The following is a 21821-nucleotide window of genomic DNA, read 5'->3' as shown; positions in this document are numbered from 1 at the left end:
AACATCTTCACTGTCCACTCTACCACAAATTTTGGTGTCGTCCGTAAACTTACTAACCATGCCTCCTGAATTCTCATCCAAATCTTTACATACAAAGAACATTTGGAACAAGGATAGCACATTCAATTCCTCTTCATGTCTGACCGATTGTTTGGTTCCAACATGGCTGTACCTCAGTTCCCATTTACCTGTTTTTGCTCTATATCCCTTGATACATTGACCAAAAAAAATCTATCGATCTCAGTCATGAAGAAATACCAGAGAGTGATCTCCAACTTTAGGTGATGTTGTAAATTAATTGACTTCATGCATGTGAAGTCAAGAAATTTGTACAATGACAAGAAAGTTCATGCTGTCGTTCTTTGCCTCTTCTATTAAACCCAGACAAGCAATGGGATGCGATTGCCGAAAACAACATGGAAAGGATTTTATTGTTTCCTTTATTTTGTTCCCATGGGAGTCTTTATACTTTATATGAAATTTAATTTGACTGCCTACAAGTGCAATTCATTGAAAACTGGAAGTGATAAATTCTAGCGAGTAATTATTTTCTATTTTAGCAATTACGATTCGAAATATTTCATAAATATGGGGGCATTAAATTTTCATAGATACTGCTTCAGGCCAAGAATGGAACAATTACTTCATAGCAAGGTACGCTCACCTGAACCCAAGATTCATCACTCATTTATGGAATATTAATGTCATGTGACTGTTAATGACAAACACTGTGGTTGCGGAGCTGATTTGGAGTTTGGGGATTTTTCTCAAGGGTTCTCCTGTTTATTAAACACATGTTTGCTCTAGCATTAAATTCCATCTTCTGCTGTGATAAATGTGGAGAGGGCAGATTGCTTAGTCAAATTTTATTTTAATCAGCGATGCTACTTGCCACTAGATGGATGGAAGAAATGGAAATTACCATTTTAAATGTTTGTGGGCAATTGTTCAGCTTCACCTTGTAACTCCCAGAGGCCTGTGTTGCACCTAGAGCGTGTGTTCAAGCCTTGGAGCACTGATGCCCCCAACACCAAATTAAAAGTTCTTCCTTCACCCAACTTGCAGAGTAGCTTGCAATGTTTATCGGGAATCCCGCATAATGCCACAGGCTGCTGGGGATATATACTTGAACTGCTCATTCACTCATTTTAATAAAGAAAAAAGTACTCAAGTCTCCATTGCACCAGACCTGTGACTGGTATTGTTCTTTCACAAGACAAGCCATGACTGAAATATTATTTTAAAACAAAATACAATTGTACAGCAAACCTCAGTACAGCTTTCTGAGATACTGTAGGCATCTTGTTTAAATCCAGCTATAGGTTCCTGCTGCAGAAACGATTTAGGGAGCTCCCTGATGATTGTCCTAAAATAATACAGCCCATAAAATGTTACGACAGGGAGTTTTGCATGAATATTCGTGCCTTCATTATTCTTTAAACAGTGGCACAAAAATATTCATTTGCTTGAATCCCAATATTCCAGTTAGAGATTCAGCAATAAGAAATAACCAATTATTTTCCAATGCTACTGATTAAAATCAGTGATCTTAATTGATTTTTAATGGAAAATAATTTGGTCAATCACCATTTTATTCATTTTTAAAATAAAGTACAACCAAGTGCTGAAAAACAATTTAGTTCAGAAAATAGAGTGCAATGCACACCCACCTCAAACTCCCCTCACAGGGTTCTATTCCACGGAGCTGCACAAGACCCTGGGCTTAAATTATTTCTATTGTTGGAAAGTATCAGAAGACTGTTGAACTGTGGGACCCACTGTGAACTGGTGGAGTTGACCCGTTTAGAATTGTATTTCAGAATATCTTGTAGTTTTTGAACTAGCAGAGAGGCTGCAGTACATCAGTAAACGATTTCAGGACAGTGTAATTACTGATGTAGTTTCCAATACTGTCTTGTTGCCTTGGCTTGTGATTTCCATATGCGTGCGTGGGATTCTCCTTTCAACCTCTCTCACCATCCCATTCATTTGAAAAAGATAGGAATATCACAGGCTAACTGAAAGAAATAATTGAATTTATGTGCTGCCTTACATGTCATCAGAATATCCAAAGTATTTTGCGGCAAATTACATACTGCACTTTTGAAATATAGTTATTCCTTTAAAGTGAGAAACACTCCAGCCAATCTACAGAAAGCTCAAGCAGCAATGCGATGATGATCAGCTAAATCTGTTTTGAAGGATAAATATTGGCGAGGACATAAGTAAAACTCCTGTGCCCTTCTTTAAATGTGTCACGGAATCCTTTATCCGAGCAGACAGTCAAATACTGGAACAGTCAAGATGCAGCGTTCCTTTGGTAATGTAGTGAAATATCAGTTTAGATTCTGGGCTCAGTTTCTAGATACTAGCTTTAACCTACAACTCCTTGACTTAGAATTGAGAGTATGACTGTAGCAGCAAAGCTAGGTCCAAATGCATCTGTGTTATTTTGTTTCTTTAGACCTGCATTTTATTTTCTTTAAAAAAAACAAACTGTCACTGCTAATTACTGTTAACGCTGTTAAACTAAAATGGTTTTCACTGCTATTATGATAAAGCATGGACTATATACATATATTCACTTACTCAGTTAATTCATGTTTCTAATCTATTCTGTTTGAGGCAAATTAGAATTTTTTATTGCATTTTCCATTTTAAATTTTTTAAACATAAATTCAGGCAGGTTTTAATTAATTCATATGGAAAGCAAAATTGTTAAAATAAGAAATTAAGTTAAATTAAATTAAATTGAGGTTTATTTTATTTTCTCCTCCTGAGATTTTAATCCTGCTAGGTATCATGGTGATGCTGTGCTCTTTATTTGATCTGTTTCATACAGACTCACTTGTACTGATTCTATTGCCTACAGTCTTTATGTTAATTTCAAACATATTCTGCCCCTGTGGATCTATGATCCTGATATTTTAAAATGTGTGCTGTGTTCTATGACTGTACTATATTCAGGATGTGGAATGGGAGATTGCCAACATAATCCCACAAGGAATCTTTGGAATTCACCCATGGGTTGCCCCATCTCCTCTCCCTGGGGTAACTGAATATCCCACTTGTTGTTCTATATTTTGTTTCTGGTTCTGGCATAAAGATGTTAATAATCTTATTTTACCAAAATTATGACAATGATGTGTGCTTGTGACTCATCTTTCAATTCTCTGCAGATATCATACTGGTCATCATGATTAATTCCTTAAACATTTGATTTTAAACTCACTAGGCTTTGTATCTGAATACAATACTGGGTACTTTGGAGGGAAATCAGGAAGCTTCTGTAAATATAAATATAACACAATTCAATTATAGACACAATGATAAATGGGAGTTACAATCCAGTGGGATAAACAATAATCTTTCAACTAGGCTCAAATCCAACTGGGATTGATGAGATGAAGGTTTCCCCTCTCTGCTGGCTATGAGTTGGACAATGTCAATCCAGTTTCTAATCGTCCCAGAGCAGATAGCAGCTACTAATTAGCATAATTTGGCAATCTCCTTCGGAGGGGCCCCAGAATGGCCAGGCCAGGAAATAGAAAATACTCATTTGTGTCAGACAGAGATGCTCATCTGGGACATGAACAGAAACATGTGCTGGGACAGGACTGGGGAAATTTATAGATTTTTAGTGAAACTGTACCAGACTTGAATGTATGGAGCTGACATAGGCTGAAGATAATAACTCCATGTCCTTTAACATGATGAGCTCCCAAATTACAATTAAAAAGAAAGGTGAACGAAATAGGTATCATCTCATAAACACAGTGAGGTTGTGCTGAAAACACAAGTTCTCAATTGTTTTTAATTCAGCAAAGGTTTCATACTGTATGAGGTTATGGTGCACACAATCAGGGCTTAAAGCTGTGATTCCAGACTCCTAAAAGGGAGCTACATCCTAAGGGAGTAATGCATGTTGGAGACTATGCTGTAAGATACTCACCCCAGTTCTCCCAGTTGTGTTTCCACGGAACTTTGCTTCCTGCAGAGATTTTGAGATTGTGGAATTAGTTCTCTGGAAATTAACACAAAAGACCATTCAACTCATCATGCCTGTTCCAATGATGTCTCCTAAACTGAAATTCCCTCCTTTAATTGTATATCACTGTCCTTTCATCATATCCTTTTATAGTCTTCAATTTCAAACACATTTCCTATTTCATTTTAAATGAAGTTGGACTCTCCGTCTCATTAAGTCCGTGGGTAAAACATTCTATGTTCTAATAATCTCTTGTGTGATGAATATCTCTCTTTCCACTTTTAATCCTCATTTGATGTGTTCCTGTTACTGACTAGCCAACCAGTAGGAACAGTCCTTTGTTGTTTTGTCTCTCCATTTTGACCCCCAAGTGATATATATGTAGATGTCCCTATTTCAGTGGCACTGGGCATGGAGTTTGATGATTGCTATCATTCTCCTGTGATAAAAAGGCTTATGTAGAGCAAAGGTGATGGGTCAAAGGCCAGTCTGGCACTTGGCATGGATAAGGTTTATTTGATGAAGTGCCTTTGGACATTGATATAGGCAGGGGTAGAAAGAATCCAGGCTAACAGCAATAGAACAGGGAAGAAGTAAAGAATAACAAGTATTTATATATATCAAACATTTTATTAACTGGTACGTATGGGATCAGGAGTGCATCTGTTGATCAAATATTCCATTTGATCAAGAAGTCCACATAACATAAAAAGACAGTAAGTAATAGAAACACAATGCAGGGGGTATACACATCACTGTTATACTTTATTTACAGCATAATTCACTTAAATAATAATGCAACTTTGCCTTAAATAAAACTTACCGGCAGAGAGCCTTCTCACTCTCACTCTCAACTGACTACTCAGACATCACAATGATTGTGATAATACAGTAAACTTTGCAGTATTTGAGGTATATAACTTTTGCTAGTTTATTGACAATGCTTCATAAGGTACCGGTTAAAACAAAGTTTATTGTGGTATCTTATTGTCTCCTCAGGCATCCCAAAACATTGCATAACCGAAATACTAATTTTGAAATATAGTCACCATTGTTAAGTAGGGCAAATGCAATAGTCAATTTATATTCAGCAAAGCGCTATGAGATGAATAATAAGATCTTTTTTCTTTTGTTTGTGTTGGTTGAAAATGAAATGCTGCCTTAGGACCATCTGTTCCTCTTCAAGTAGTGTGATGGGGTATTTTTCATCCAGGGCCTCAGTTTAATACCTTGTTGTGCGACAGTACTGCATGCCCATCAGCATTCAGTTAAATAACAGAGAGAGATTTTTAAACCAAAGATGTTCGATGTCTGAGATGAAACTGCTGCCGTTGAACCACAGCTGACGTTGAATAGAATAATACAGAATTAGCTTTATTGTCACGTGTATTCAAATAAGTACAGTGAAAAGTTTACAGTCACTGCATTATTGCGCCAGGGCTCAAACCAGATATCAAAAGAGCCCACTTAGAACAAAAGCAGAAATGTGACTAAAATCCTGCTGATCACCCACATTGATCAAATAGGTAATATTCAGAACCCATTTGTAACAACAATACGAATTAACTTGAAACCTATAATTTCAGAATTCAAAATCAGAAGCTGTTTCTGTGCAGAGATGGCACCAACTGAAATAAAAGGTTGGTTCTGGTCAGTCAGTATTCACAAAGGGAGAGCGTGTTCTGACCTTTGTTAACAAAACTGAAGACCTTTTTCTGATGAAGGTCACGGGGGAAACATTGGCCTGTCTTTTGTCTTTGTAGATCTTTGCTACTTTTGGGTGACTGCAGTATTTTTGGTTATTGGTGCAGGTTTTCAGAATAAATTAGTATAGCCCTGATTTTATGTTATCTGCCATAATATTCAGTGGACAGTAAAATTTGGACAGGGTGGAGGTACCAGGATGGTTAGATTCAAATCCAAGGCTGCCTGGAATCTGACAAGAGCTTCTAGCCACACATCCACATCACAAGATCACTTTTTCCACCTCTACAGCATTCCCCAATTCCATCCCGACCTCAGCTTGTCCATTGCTGAAACCCTTATCCAAGCCTTTGTTACTCTGAGAATTGAAGACTTCTAGCACCGCTGGCTGGTGTCCCTCTTCTGTCTTCCATCAACTTGTGGTCATCCAGAATTCTGCTGCCCTTGTCCTAATATGCATCAAGCTGTATTTGCTTGTAACAACATGCTTGCTGAGCTCAGTTGGTCCTTAGTTAAGCAGCTCTCAATATTGAAATTCTCATCTTTGTTTCAGAATCCTTCCCTGCATTCGTCCATCCTTATTTTTGTGACCTGCTCCAGACCTTAACTCTGCAATTTCTGATCCGTACAGCATCCCTGATTTTAACTGTTAAGCCATTGATGGATTTTCCTTTAGCTGCTGAGTCCCTAAGCTTTGGAGTTTCTCTAAACATTTATGTCCCTCTCTATTCTCTAAGATGCTCCTTACCCACCTACCTTATTCACTAAGGTTTTCATTACCTTTTCTAATAGTTTATTACATTGCGCAGTTCCAAATTTGGTTTGAAAATATTCTTTGAAGTACCTTGGGATACCTTACTATATTTAAAGGCTTTATATAAATATAAATCTGAGTGTTGCATTACAGTTATTTTGGCAATGGGGATGTGCAGTTTTTAAAGTGGACATCCTAGGGCTAGTCTTCCATTTGATTCCTTTACTGTTTGTAAAGAATGAATGGTATTTTTAGGGCTGCTTTCAGCCACACAGACATCTCATCTGGAGTGCACAGGCTTTATTTGTGGAACTTAAGGACCTTTAGACCCCTTAAAAACTCGATCCTTCATTTCACTGTTAATTGGGATCTTTGTTTATTATTTGTCACGTTCATTCGGCGTGATTATGCCAGAGTTTTATTTCCAAGGAGCCATACGGACTGCTATTAAGTTACAAACTACAGCACCTCTGATACCCATTGGGAAGATTTTACAGCTGAAACACGAAGAGTTCACTTGAGGCTAATTAATCAGTAATCATTAAACATTTTGTCTTGTTAGTCAGGTAGTGGACTGGGATGCAGAATTGGCGCCCCTTAAAATTCGAGTCTTTGATATTTATTAAGGTGTTTTTATCTCTCTCTGGGACTCCTCATCACAGTTCATGATTGAACAGTTCAGCTGTCAAGAATTACCACTGATGGACGGTAGTATTTCCATAAAGGGGCCAGCAAGCTGTTTAGATGTGCATTGATCTGCTCTAGTTTTACTCAGCCCCTGCCACATCTCCAGCACAGCCTGGCTCCTGCTCGATATGCAGAATATTTCTGGATGAAGTGAGCGATTCTGTCATTGAGCTGATGGTGCTCAGTGACTCTTGCAGCTCTCTGCTGGTCTGTACTGCAGGAGCCTGACACCCTGACCACTGAGGCATAAAAAGCAGAGAATTGGAAGTCTGAGCCTGTCAGGCCCTGGCACATCCCCCTGAGAGCAAGGAGGGGGGAACAGAGGGAATCGCATTGCAAAGTGTCGGCTTGCTTCAAATCATTTGAGCAGGAGTGCAGCTGATGAGTTTTAAATCTCCCATCGCCTGCTGATTAATATGCAGAGCAACGCAAAGTGCAATCACCTCATCCTCACAGTTAAGGGCTGGGGAAGGCAGAGGCACTCCTGTCAGTCCTGAGGTGTGAGGGAAAGTTTGGCAAACAAAGGAAACAGACTTTGTTAGATTCTGAGTGTAAACAACAAATACTTTAACAAGTCACTTAGCCAAACAAGGAATGGATTTAACCGGTGTGACTAGTTATCGTTTTTATTACACGTGTATTAAAAGGTATTAATTATTTTGTGAACCTTAGGAGAAGGCCATTTGCATTGGGTTAATGTTCAGAACTCTCAAAATATAGCTGGTGATAATTATCACGTGACCTCAGTTCTTGATATTTAACATCCTACCTGTGTTGGGGGGAAAACACTGATGATTGAAGACAGCAGCTAAGAGGCAGAGAAATATAAAAACTAGTTCAGAAAATATCTACCACATTGCCAGAAAACTCCAATTAATTAGTGAACGTAGTTAGTTGATCTTGTTAATAAATGTCAATTTATTTTCCAGCCTATTCCTTGTACCAACAAGTACGAGATGTTACATGTAATGTAGCTAAATTAGTGAAGGTTTGAGTTTCACAGTAAGTGAAGTGTAAAGTGTGACTGTATGTAAGTTGATTATTGATGATTGTTTGATTCATAATGTTGAACTATGACTTCATAGTATCTTTTTCAGTTGTAAGACAACCTAGAATAATTAATTTGAGGATCTTTCCAAGATTTCGATTTTTTGTTTTAGGAGGTGATTTTTCTGGGAGTCCATATTCCCATCCACAGTATACGACTTATAACGACTCCTGGAGATTTCCCAATGCTGGATTATTAAGTAAGTGCATCTTCAGACTATAATGTTTGATAAATCTGTTTGTGCAATAAAAGCTCCATGAGTATTTGTGGTCATTTTTGTTTTTGGCCATATGATGTTTTGCCATTATGAAGAAGGTGATGGATGACCCTGACCTCCAGGCTGATAAAGAGGTTGCCTAAGCAGCTGTATCTGAGTTAGTTATTTTTAATTCCACCTCCAAATCTCAAACATTTTGAGCTACTTTATCAATTTTTTTGATCTGCCCATGAGCAGGTTGAAAAGGTTACCCTTGAGTTGATTTCTTCTGTTCCACTTCAGTGAGCTGACTGAAAATAGGAGATCACACTTAGCATTCAATACCCTCATGGTGGCATGGTGGTAATGTTAATGGACGAGTAATCCAGAGGCCTGGTCTATTGCTCTGGTGTCTTGGGTTTATATACCACCATGCCAGAGCATGTAATTTGAACTCAGTTAACAAATCTGGAATATTAAGGTAGTCCCAATTGATTGTTGTAAAAATCTACCTGGTTCACTAATGTCCTCATTAGGAAAGGAAATTGGCCATCTTTACCTGGTATTGTCTACATGTGACTCCAGACCCACCGTAATATAGTTGATTCCCAATTACCCAAGGAAATGGCCTAGCAATCCACTTGGTAAGCATAATCAGAGAAGGGCAACAAATCAGGTTAAAATGAAGAATATAGAAAACAAAACTTCATAGCACAGCTCCAGATAGAATAATCAATTTTAATTAATCTCCAATTTTCTATTTTGCTTTGTGTCTGGGAATGTGTTGATCAAGTCTATCATTAAATATGAAGACAATGAGTTTATTTTAAATAGCATAGCGTTGTAGTGTGACGGCTAGATACAAATCAATAAGATGTGGAATATGTGGGTTAATGATACAGTAAGGTAAATGGAGTCAAGGTACAATATATATGAGTTGGAGATATAGTACATAAAGCATGTGATATGTTATGCTACAATATATAAAGCATTTTGTATATCATTTCCTACCCTATCATTGCATCTTATTGATGTTTTACTTAAAATTGTATTTTTTTCCTTTTCTGTGCCTGTTAAGCCACTAGTGGACATAGCTGGATCTGACAGCAGTTTTCTTTAAAATACTCTTTTTCACACCTCACTAACATTGCTTTCTTTATTTTTCTGTCTTCCTCACCATTCTCACCTCACCAAATTCAGTGCCGTATTAGTTCAGCATTGTTTCTTGGTTCTAGATTTATATGCCTATTGATTTGAGGATCAACTCATGTTGGTTTGATACTTACTTCCATTTTTTTTTGACAATTTAAGTGTTGTTTGTTGAAGAAGCATCAATTAGAGGTTGAACCATCTCTCTGTACAGAAAAGATGGGCAAGGGTAAATAGGAGTGCAGAGTCACCCAAATGACCTTTCAAAACTCCTGAGAGAAGGTTGTGTTCAGAGGGGATTTGAACATCCACAGAAGATCTGCAGCTCCAGGGTGGTTCCAGTCAGTGGGGGTTTTACTGAAATCTGATCATCAGTCCATGAAAATTGAGAGAACAGTGACAGTGGTCCAATGTCCACAGCTTAAACAATGTGACATCCATGTTTCTACCACAGTCCATCTGCCAAACTCTGTGCAATGGAAAATTGGTGATAGGACAAGGGTGTGAAACTGGGAGTCCCTAGTCAAGAATCTGCACACAGGCAACATGGATGATGATTATTGGGCATCTGTTTTGGGACAGAGTTGTCCTTGGGCCAGAGCACTTGTGACTGGGCAGTTCTTTATTTTTCTAAAGTTGGTTTAAATCCCACCGTGTGAAGAGTGAGGGGCACATAATCATTTACATTTCTATTTCAAATATAGTTGATAGTGTGTACAATTGTTTCCGTTTCTCTAAAGCATTTACTGCTGTGACAGGTGATGTATAACTTTCCACACAATATAGCTGAACACTGTTGACCATTTCAGAGTATATTTCAATGAGTTGTTACATCATTTAGCACTTGTCACGTGTGTCTATTTGGAGTGTTGAGGGAATATGTGCAGTGCAAATGTTGGTAGGACTGAAAATTCAAAGAAAATGTTCAAAACAAAGTAAAAGTGAGTGAAGGGAAAGAGAGTCCAAATTGATACTTTAAAAGAACACTAAATACAAGTAACAAAATCTAATGAAGAAAAATGATCCAATTTCATGCCCTTTGAATGTGATAACTCCTGTGCCATTTTAGCTCATTACTTTTAACTTGACGTAGATCAAGATAAATTTCTTTTGATGCATTGTTCCTATCTCCACTTTGACACCAATCTGTGTATACTGCAGAATTTAACTCGAGCTGACAGAATCTTTATTCTAATACAGGCAACTAGTTAAACATGTATTTTTTTTTACTGGGATATGGCGTCAGTATATGATTGTTTGCTCCACAATTGTTAAATAATTAGGGCATTTCCGGCGATGAGGTTCTGTTCTCTAGAGGTGACTTGGCATATGAAACTGTTCCTCAGTGTTCCTTAGATGGAGTGAGAATGTTACATATGTTACTGCCGTCCATTCTAACTGATTAATTTTAGCATAAATAGTGTTGGATTTATTCAACAACCTCAGTAACCTCTATCTACCTCACAAAAAAACATACATCTGCTAGTGTTTTTAACTTGTACTTCTGATGTGTGTCTTTCACAATAAGACTATCCACTCAACAAAATGAAGTGGATATTTAGGACTACCAAAAGTTTTGGTTTCAGTTGTTTTCAACTGCAGTAAGGCATGCTTAGACTTTGCCTCTCCAATTTATACTACTTTCCTTTATTTCAACCCATTCTCTCCATTTAGTAATATATATACTTGAAGACTCAACAAGGTTGTTTATTTATTGTCACCTGATTTCGTTCTTATTTATACAGTTGGAGCTGTGGTTCTCTTTCTATTCCAGAACCATTATTTCTCGGATTCCCAAAAATCAGCCCTTAGCCCCCTCCTATTTCTCATCTATATCCTGCTGCTTGATGTTATCATCCAGAAACACACAATTGGGCTCCACACCTGCAACACCCAGCTGTATTTCACCATCACTTCATAGAATCAAAGAATCCTAACAATGTGGAAGCAGACCATTCAGCCCATTGAGTTCACACCAATCTTACAAAGTGCATCCCAAACAGATCCACCTCCCCAGCCTATCTCTGTAACTCCACATTTCTCATCCACATAACCTGCGCATCTTTGGACTGTGGAAGGAAACCCACGCAGAGAATGTGCAAACTCCACACAGACAATGCCCGAGGCTGGAATCGAACGAGGTCCCTGGCGCTGTGAGGCTACAGTGATAACCACTGAGTGATCATGCCGCCTACTTCTCTCAGCCTCTGACGTAATGCCGTGCTTGTCTGACATTCAGTGCCTAACATCAGTAATGTGAAAGAAAATTCTCACGTCTTTTTTTACATTCTGTTTCCAAAACCACAGTCAACCAAATTGACGGGCTGGTAACGAGAAACAGCCCCTAGGGATAGTCTGCAGCATCCGAAGGTGAGCAGCCTGTGGAAGGGTGTGTGTCAGTGAGTCAGCTGTGATTGTGGGAAGTGAGGTACAGGAGAGAAAAGTCAGTCTTTGGTGAGGAATAGTTTGGTGATCGCAGCACAAGTTATTGAGATGTCACAACCAGCATAAGTGAGGCTTCCCTGAGGGTTAGGAATGAATGTCCTTCATTTCTTTCTGGCCGACAGGCTGTGGCCTGCTCTGACAGAGTCATACAGCATAGAAATAGGCCCTTCAGTACATCATGTCTATGCTGATCAACAAACACCAAACTACATTAATCCCATTTACCTGCACTTGGTCCATAGCCTATTATGCCCTGGCACTTTAACTGCTTGTCCAGATGCTTCTTAAATGTTGCAAGAATACCTGCCTCCACCACCTTCTCAGGCAGCATATTCCCAAATATCTACCACCCTCTGGGTGAAAGATGTTTTCCTCAGATCTCCTCTAGACCACTTACTCTTCACCTTAAACTTATGCCGTCTGGACTTAGCCATGTCTGCCATGGGGAAGATGTTCTGAGGATTTACTCTGATTATGCATCTCATAATTTTGTATCCCTCAATCAGATCCCTCCTCAGTCTCCTCTGCTCTAGCTGTGTCCTTCAAATAGTGTGGTGACCAGACCTGCACATGGTATTCCATCCATGGCCTAACCAGTGCTTTGTAAAGTTGTAAAAAGACTTCCTTGCTCTTATATTCTATGCCCCAGCTAATGAAGGCAAGCATCTGACATATCTACTTAACCACCCTGTCTACCTGTGCTGTCACCTTCAGGGATCTATGGACTTGTACACTAAGGTCCCTTTGTTCCTCAGTACACCCTAGGGACCTATTGTTCATTCTGAAGAATAGTCATACCAGACTCGAAACATTAATTCTGTTTCTGTCTCTACAGATGCTGTCAGTCCTGCTGAGATTCTCCAGCATTTTCAGCTTTTATTTCAGATTACCAGCAATCAAATTATTTGGCTTTTATTATCTCAAACTGCAGATCTTACGGCACATAGAACAAGGTGTTCCACAAATCAGCGGGACCTGGAGTGCAGGATTTGCCTCTTCTCCAAGTCAACAATGTACACTGTAAATGGAGGCCTCAGGCTGATCCTCATGGTGTCCCCACTACTGATGTCTCAGTGTTCTATGTGTTAGTGAATCCCTAATCCATGCTAATACATGACCCTAAATACCGTCTTATACAATAACCTTTCATATGGCAACTTATTGAAGGCCTTCTGGAAATCCAAATATGCTACATCTACCAGTTCCCACTTATCAATCCTGCTTGTCATATCCTGCAAGAACTCTGGCAGATTTGTCAAACATGATTTCCCTTTCACACAATCACATTCACTCTGTACTAAGCTTTTCTAAATGCCCTGCAATTTCCTGAAATGTGGACTCTGGCAATTTCCTCAATGGCAGATGGTAGGCTAACGGGCCTTTAGTTACCTGCTTTCTGTCTCCCTCCCTGCTTGAACAGCAGTGTTAAATCAACAGTTTCCCAATCCTCTGGAGCCCTCCTGGAATTCTGTGAGTTCTGGAAAATTTTGGCCAATCCCTCCACTATCTCTCCAACTGCTTCCTTTGAAACACTTGGATGCAGGCCACCAGGTTCTGGTGACTTGTCTGCTTTAGTTTGTCAAATACTTTGACTCTTTTAAAAGTAAGTGATGCATGATTTTTCTTCCCATTAACACCTTGCTTATCTGTTATGTTTTGGACATTTATAGTTTTCTCCTCTTGTGATGGTGATGAAACTGTTGGTTTAAATTATCTGCTGTTTCCCTATATCCTAATGTAAATTCTCAGTTGCATCCTCCAAAGATTCCACACTTCAGTTAGCTGCACTCTTTTAATATACCTGTAGGAGCTATTGCTATTTGTATTTTATATTTATTGACAATTTACTTTTCATAATCAACTTTCTCTTTATTAACCTTTTAGTTACCACTGCTGGTTCTTAAAAAAAAAAGTCCCAATCCACTTGCCTACCATGAGTTTTTCGCCACTTTGTATGCGTTAGTTTTTAATTGGATACTTTCCTTGATTGTCTTTGTTAACCACATGTGGTTCATCCTTCTTCGTGGAGTCTTTCTTTTTGACCAGAATAAATTTTTGCTCAGCACCATGAAACCTCTGCTTAAGTATCTGCCATTTCTCACTGCTGACCTTACCTTTAGTCTATTTTACCCGCATGCTTTATCAACCACTTCCTCGATGCCTCTGTATTTGTCCTTATTTAAATTAAGGACACTGGTTTGCAACTCAAGTTACTCTCTCTTAACCAAAATTTGATATTCTGCCATATGTTGATCTCTACCCCTGAGAAAACCCTTAACTACGAGATCTCCTCTTAATCTTATCTCATGACAGATTACTAGATCTAAAATAGCCTGTTCCTGGCTAGGTCCTGCAACATACTGCTCTAAGGAACAGTTCCTGATGCACTGTACAAATTTGCCTCCCATGTTACTCTTGTCCACCTGACTTGTTCAGTCAAAATGCAGATTAAAATTACCCATGATAAGTGTCCTTATTACTCGCCTCCATTGTTTACCAATGTATTTATGCTTTGTCTTGCAGTCAGGCAACTCTTTGTTGGCCTATAAATGACTCCCACCCGTGACTTCATTCCCTTGCTATTGCTATTTCCACCCAAACTGATACCATATCACAATCTAACATACCTAATTACCACTGCACCTTAATTTACTAAGAAATGCTATCCCCACCTCCTTTATCCTTTTAACTATTTTCAAGAGCATCAGATACCCTTGAATATTGAGTTCTCAGTCCTGAACACCCTGCAATCAGCTCTGTGTAATAGCTATCAAGTCATATTCATTTATTTCTATTTGTGCTGACAACTCATCTAACTTGTTATAAATGCTGCATGCATTTGGATGAAGAGTTTTAAGCTTTGACTTTTTACCATGGGTAACTTTTTACCATTATTACTTACTTTGGTTCTAATTTCTGCTGCAATATTCTTTGTAGATTTTCTGCCTTTTCCTGGCAGACTTTATCATTCACCTCTTCACCACCTCTGCAATCTCTTATTTCTTTTGGACTTTTAACTTTTGATTGAGACCTCTCCCACCCAAATAATTTAAAGATCTACTTAGAACCACAGTTATATGATTCGCTATGTCGCTGGTCCTAATATACAAGCCAGTCCCAATGGAAGAGCTGTCTTTCCCCAGTACTCGTGTTAATGCTCCATGAATCTGACCCTATTTCTCCCACACCAATCTTTGACCCATGCATTTACCTCACCAATCTTAGTTATCCTATGCCAATTTGCATGTGGCTCAGATAATTAGTAATCCCGAGATTAACACCTTTTTGTGGTTTTGCTTTTCATTTTAACCACAAGCTGCAGTAATTTCTCAGCAGAAACTCCTTCTTGTTCCTGCCTATATCATTGGTGCTTAGGCAGATCATGCCAACTATATCTTTCCCTCCCATTGTCTCCAGGTAGAAGAGATGCCCTGAACCTTGGCACCAAGTAGGCAATATATTCTTCAGAACATTCTGTCTTAGCTACAGAGAACAGTATCTACTCCCCTAATTATGCTAGATCAATACTGCTAAATTTTTTTTCTCCCATGCTTGAAGGATGCCCTGGACTACACTGTTGCGGTCAGATCACTCATCTTACTGGAATCTGTGCCATGGGAGCAATAACCTTGTGTATGTCAGACATAGGCACTGGCTGAGGCTCTTTCAAAGCTAAATTCCATATTCTAATAGCTGCCTCATTTGCAGTCACATCATCCTGTCCCTGACCATGGACCAAATTTCATTGGAATTCATCTAAGAGGTGTGACTGGTTTCTGAAACAGTGTCCAGGTACCTTTTCCACCTCCTTGATGTGTCACATTATCCACAATTCACACTCCATTTCATCTGCTCTGAGCCATCTGCTCTCGAGCAGCTAATACTTAATGCAGATGTGGTCACCATAGATCGCACTGGTGTCCACTAGCTCCCACATACTACAGCTGCAAGACATCACCCACCCAGCCATCGCTATCCTAGTTCATTTAATTAACTTGGATGTTAAATATTTTGAATGAATTTCCTGACTGTACTCTTCAGATATAATAATGTCTCTTCATTTAAAACACTTGGCCAATTAAAACAGACATGGAAGAAATACCCGCTAATTACATACCCACTTCATTGTGACGCCACACTTCAGCTCTGATGGGTAAAATCAGGTTGAAGGGCTCTCTGCTGCTGGGTTCTGTTTCCTGCTCCTGCCATTGTCGAATGCTGTGCTCTCCCTCAGCTCATGGCATACTTAGGCAGGGCACATATTCGGGTGACAAATTACATTTGAAAGCTTTGTCAGACCCTTATCTTCCAAAGACTTTTTTTTAGGAAAGCATAGTAAATACTAATGGTAACTGAGATGGATTTTAGATTGGGCATATGGCAACTGTTAACGACCTATTGTGCTTTAGGAAGCATTGTAATACTGTGACATTGGGAGGCTATGTCCCAATATTCAGTAAGAAAGGAGGTGAAGATACAAAATTTTGTTTCAAGTTTCTGTCTTCTCCGTGGGTGTCACATTGAGTGAAGTTATGGTGTTGGCTCCTAGCCATTGATAAGCTCCACATCAGAGGGTAGTGAGGCATCTGAGTGACAGTTTGCCTACAAGTGGGCATGTGCAGATGTCAAAGCTGTGCAGCCAGCATGTTGGGAATTTTAAATAATAACAAAAACCACTGCAAATACTTAGCAGAGCTGACAGCACCTATGAAGAGAGAAAAACAGAATGCATGTTTTAAGTCAATGACATTTCATTACATTTGAAGAAATTCAGAAAGGTAAACATGGGGGTCTGGCAGAAAAATGGAACAAAAAGGTAAAGCTGGGGTAAAAGATACAAAGATGAAATGATAAAAGGATTAGTGGTGCAAGCTCGAAGGGAAAGGAATGGGACAGATAAAGAATCAAGAGTTGTCTGGAAGAGGTGTGAATGGCAGAATGATGAACAGCCTCAAGCTGAGAGGAAAAACATGATAGTGAATTGGAAACCTACAAAGAAAAGGAAACATAAAACATAGAAACTTGGAGCAGGAAAAGGCCCTTTGTTCCTTTTGAGCCTGCTCCACCATTCATAATGGCCGTGGCTGATTGTCTACCTCAAATGGCAGCAGAGGTTGGAGTCTGAAATTGTTCAAGTCAGTGTCGAGTCCAGAAGGCAATAAGTAGCTAATCAAAGGAGCAGGTGCTATTCCTTGAGCTTGTGTTCAGTTTCATTGGAGCACTGTAGGAGGCTGTGGAAAAACAGGTCAAGGTGTCAGGGAAAGTGGATATCCGGGAGCTCAAAGTCATGTTTGTAAACTGAAAGCAAAGTGCTAATGCAATCTCCACAGATCTCCCCTTCATACAGCAGGTTTTAGTGTGGGCAGCTATTACAGCAATTGTCTGTGTGAATGTAGCCAGTTGGAAAAGATTGGGAGTGGTTGGAAACTGAGCCTCTCTTGATGGAAAAAAAATTGGAGTGTTCTAAGGGGTTGTTGGGATTGTTAAGGGATTGAGGTCTGTGGGAAAGAGGAGATGGTTTGGGCCAGGAATCTGGAAATTATTAAAACAATGGAGCACCCTGAAAGATTCATAGATGTAGGTGCAAGAAAATGGACAAAGGAAGAAAAGGGAGTTGAAACAAAATAAATTAGCTCAATAGGATAGGAACAGACTGAAATAGTAATTCCAACAGAATGGTTGCGTTTGTGGATCTAGGAATGGAAATGGAAGCTGTGCTGGTCAGGGTCATGAGACTTTGAGGTTGGAGGTGATGACTGTTTCCCCCAGAGGCCCTACCAGCCTCTTGTATTCAATATGTCATCCACTAGCATTCCTGCCTAACCAATGCAATACCATCACCAAATACATCTTCCCTCCTCTCCGATTTCAGCATTCTGAAGAGACTTGGATCCCTGGCACCCAGGACCATCCCCAAGATCCTCCTTTTCTACCCACGGCACGTCAGAGGAGATGTGAAACCTCCTCTTTCACCTACCCCCTCCTCGTTATCCACATGAGCACCTGAGTCGGGAGCAGAAATAGGCCATTTGGCCCTTCAGGCCTTCTCTGCCGTTCCAACAAGGTCATGACAGATCTGTTTGTGTTCCCAATTCCACATCCATATCCAGCCTCGATAACCTATGATTATCCTGTTTATTATGAATTAACATGACTATTCAGTGACTGACATCCACAACTTTCTCGGGCAGAGGGTTCCAAAGTCCGCACAACCCTCTGAGAAGAAACAAATTGCCTCCGTGCGATTTGTCTGCACTTCTTTCAGTGTAGCATACTACATTTGCTGCTCACTAAGCAGTCTACTGTATATAGGGGAGACCAAACTTAGTCTGGGTGACAGCTTTGTGAGGCACTACCATCAGTCTGCATAATGGCCCTGAGCTTCTGGTTTCAGTTTGTATAATTTTTAACAAGTGCTTGATATTATTTTAAGACAATGTCAAAGATACTTGGGATGCTGAACCCAGGACTCTATCATGTTCACCATTTTAATGTCTTGAAGCCAATATTACACTCTTGGGGTATGGATATAGATGTCTTAAGTGGCTTCTACCTAGTTTCAGGGTTGAAGATGGTTCCAGTCGTCTTCAACAGAAACAAATAAATCTTAAGACTTGAATCTATTTCCATTTATTACTCATGTTGACATTAATACAATATTATTTACCAACCGCCATAAAATATTCAGTAACTGCTGTGGCTAACACAGCCCATCTTATTCATTTACAGGATGTGGGCATCGCTGGCTAGGCCAGCATTTATTGCCCATCCCTAATTGCCCAGAAGACAGTTAAGATTCAACTACATTGCTGTGGGTCTGGACTTACTTGTAAGCCAGGCCAGATAAGGACAGCAGCTTCCTTCCCTTAAAGGACATTAGTAAAGCAAATGGGTTTCTTCCAACAATTGACATTGGTTTCATGGTCATTATTAGTCTTTTGGTTCTAGATTTTTATTGAATTCAAACTTCATGATCTGCCATATTAGGATTGGAACCCAGGTCCCCAGAACATTACCTGGATCTCTGGATTAATAGTCTTGTGATAATACCATTAGGCCATCACTCCCAGTACTTAATGTACAGTATACTGGTTCACTAAAACTTAGTTTTCATTAAAATTATTGAAGAACATTATTGCATGTTGTCATTTTGGGTAGTTCTTCCCTTCAAATTGTACTCTTTTTATAGTTATCCCTATTTATGGCACATTCCTTAAATGGAAAATAGGATTTAGACTTAGGTAACTCCTTTCATGTCCTCAGGATGTCCAAATCTATTCTACAGTCAATACTTGAGTTTCAAAGCATAGTCAGTGTTGTAAGGTAGAAACAATTTGCACACAGCCAGATCCCACAAATATTAGTGAGTCATATTTTATAGAACAGAATTTGCTGTCAGAAGAACAGTGAGGCAAATAGTACTTGCCATTCTGAAGAAGAGTCATATCAGACTCAAAATATTAACTTTGTTTCTCTCTCCACAGATGCTGCCAGACCTGCTAAGTATCTCCAGTATTCAATTTTTTTCAGATATCCTTAAATATATTAAATAGTGACTTTAGTTAATATGCACAAGGAGATTATATACAACTATTTAAAAGCTGCTGTCTGATTTGTGGCATGGTCAGATTTACTAAGATTATGTTTATTCATTTATTCTTTTATGGGATGTAGGATTTGTTGCTTGATTGAGTAAGTTTAGCAGACTTATTTCCTGAAAAGGCATTAGTGAACCAGATGGTTTTTTACAACAATTGGCAGTGGTTGCATGGTTTTCACCAGGCTAGCATTTTATTCTAGATTTTTGTTAAGTTTAAGTTGCACTGTTGGCTACTGTGCAATTCAACCCCATGTCCCAGAACACCAACCTGACTACAAGCCAGACACATTACCACTAAGCTGTCACCTCTCCACATTTAAGTGGAAGGTTGTGAATCCATGAATTTCCATCCAGCGCTGACTGCAAGCAACCTTCCTCACTGGGATGTCTCCATCTGGAGAATCAGCACTGGGAATGTTGTTGGCGAATAATGCTACGAGAGATCAATGTTATTTCATGAAATTATTGAACTCATTCTGCAAATCGGTTGCAACTATGTTCTGTTCACAAAAATGACCCTGAGCTTCTGCTTGTCTGCCATTTCAACACATCACCGTGTTCCCTGGCCAACATCTCTTTCTCGAGCTTGCTACAGTGCTCCAGCAAATCTGATTGCAAGCTGGAAGAACAACACCTCATTTTTAGTTTGGGAACCTTGCAACCTTTTGAACTCAATACTGAATTCAATAATTTTGAGGCCTGAGCACCCTCTCCCATGTCCTTACCTAACCCCCACACACCAGGCTTTGTCCTCACATGGGCTGCTACCACACACAACCTACTATCAGCCATTAACAGTTCCCATCAGCAGCTATTCATTCTCCCCGGCTGACCTTACACAGTCTTTGTGTGCCCAACTGTTTTTCTCTCTCTCTGGCTCCATATCCACCCATCTTTTACTCCTTTCCACTCCCCCACCCCTTCTGTATCTCATATATACTAACCTTTTCCTAGCTACAATCAATTCTGAAGAAGGGTCACTGGACCCTATAGGTTAATTCTGCTTTCTCTCCACAGATGTTGCCAGACCTGCTGTGTGTTTCCAACAATTTCTGATTTTGTTTCTGATTTCCAACATTGGCAGGCCTTTGCTTTCTCTTATGCTGAATGTTATTTCTTGGTGTCCTTCAGCAATGCCACCGGTTTCAACTTAACGTCTTTCAATATTAAAAGTGAATGGACAGCTGGCCAATTAGCCCAAGTTATTCCAAAGTGTAGCTGCTCCCAAATGATCTGGTCTGATGAGTTAGCTTATCACCCCGACCGGGTGGAAATTGTTATGTGGTCAACAATGGTCCTTTTTCACTGTGCAAGTCTTTGTAACCCTGGTGTTGTTCTCTTTCAGGTTCTCCCTATTATTACAGCACAGCAACCCGAGGGTCAGCACCAGCAACTGCTGCAGCAACCTACGATCGTCACTAGCTGGTGGGGGGTGTGGGGGAGGCATGACCTGCAGGTAGTGAAGAAATTGTGCACTTACAACACATATCAATCAGGTCCGAGGCAACAGGAAATGTGTGAAGCTCAGAAGCTCAAATGTGAACTTCCTGCAGGATAATCAAACTGGCTTTCGAGAGACTGCTGCCAAACATTTGTTCTGTTCGTTGTAGAATGATGGAAACTGCTGACTTTGGACCCACACCGATAGTTAACCAGGCAATCGATGGAGTGCATCCAGTTAGTAACAATGAAAGACTGCTCAAGTTTCTCTTTGAATTAGGAAAAATGTGTTTTTTTTAAAATGAGGGTAATATTTTAGTCCATGTCATTTTTTTTTTCTGAGAATGATTCCAAAATGAGAAGTAGCGAAGAGCTGCCTTTATTTAAAACCCATGATTTGGATTACTGAATCACTGTACTTGCGAGTATTTGAAGACTGATATGGGGAAGAAACAAACTGTAGAATACTTACACACTGCATCATAGCACAGAAGCCTCAACCTTAACCCTTTGTGTCCTACAACAGCATCTGCTTTTAAAACAACTTCTTAAAACATTTATTGCCTCTGAAAAATTTCAGAGGATATTGCATTTGGGTCAATCCAGTTTGTGAATTCTAACTTATCAAATGCCATGTTTAAATTGAAACACTGTTGCATTAGTGTTGCAATATGATTTTTATTTTAAATTGAGGTCTTTCCGCACCCTGGGTTTAGAAGGCACTGAATCATAACTGGTCCTGTGCTGATGATTGAAGGCACACAGGACAACCATTGAAAATTGAATAGGTTCTGAACATTTGAGTTTGCT

General features: G+C 39.4%; 1 protein-coding gene across 2 annotated transcripts in view; it reads left to right on the top strand.

Moving 5' to 3' along the window:
* Positions 1-20993, top strand: part of pax5 (paired box 5) — a 204866-nt gene extending 183873 nt beyond the window's left edge. For both annotated transcript variants that reach the window (XM_048594913.1, XM_048594914.1), the window contains exons 9-10: positions 8294-8380; positions 20917-20993. In XM_048594913.1, the coding sequence (XP_048450870.1) occupies positions 8294-8380; positions 20917-20993 (164 nt within the window). The remainder of the gene's footprint in view (positions 1-8293; positions 8381-20916) is intronic.
* The last annotated feature ends 828 nt before the right edge of the window (positions 20994-21821 follow it).

Source organism: Rhincodon typus, chromosome 3 (genome assembly GCF_021869965.1).
Source record: "Rhincodon typus isolate 14 chromosome 3, sRhiTyp1.1, whole genome shotgun sequence".
NCBI classification, from domain to species: Eukaryota; Metazoa; Chordata; class Chondrichthyes; order Orectolobiformes; family Rhincodontidae; genus Rhincodon; species Rhincodon typus.
The sequence above is the reverse complement of the archived record's forward strand: the minus strand, read 5'-3'. Positions and strand labels throughout refer to the sequence as shown.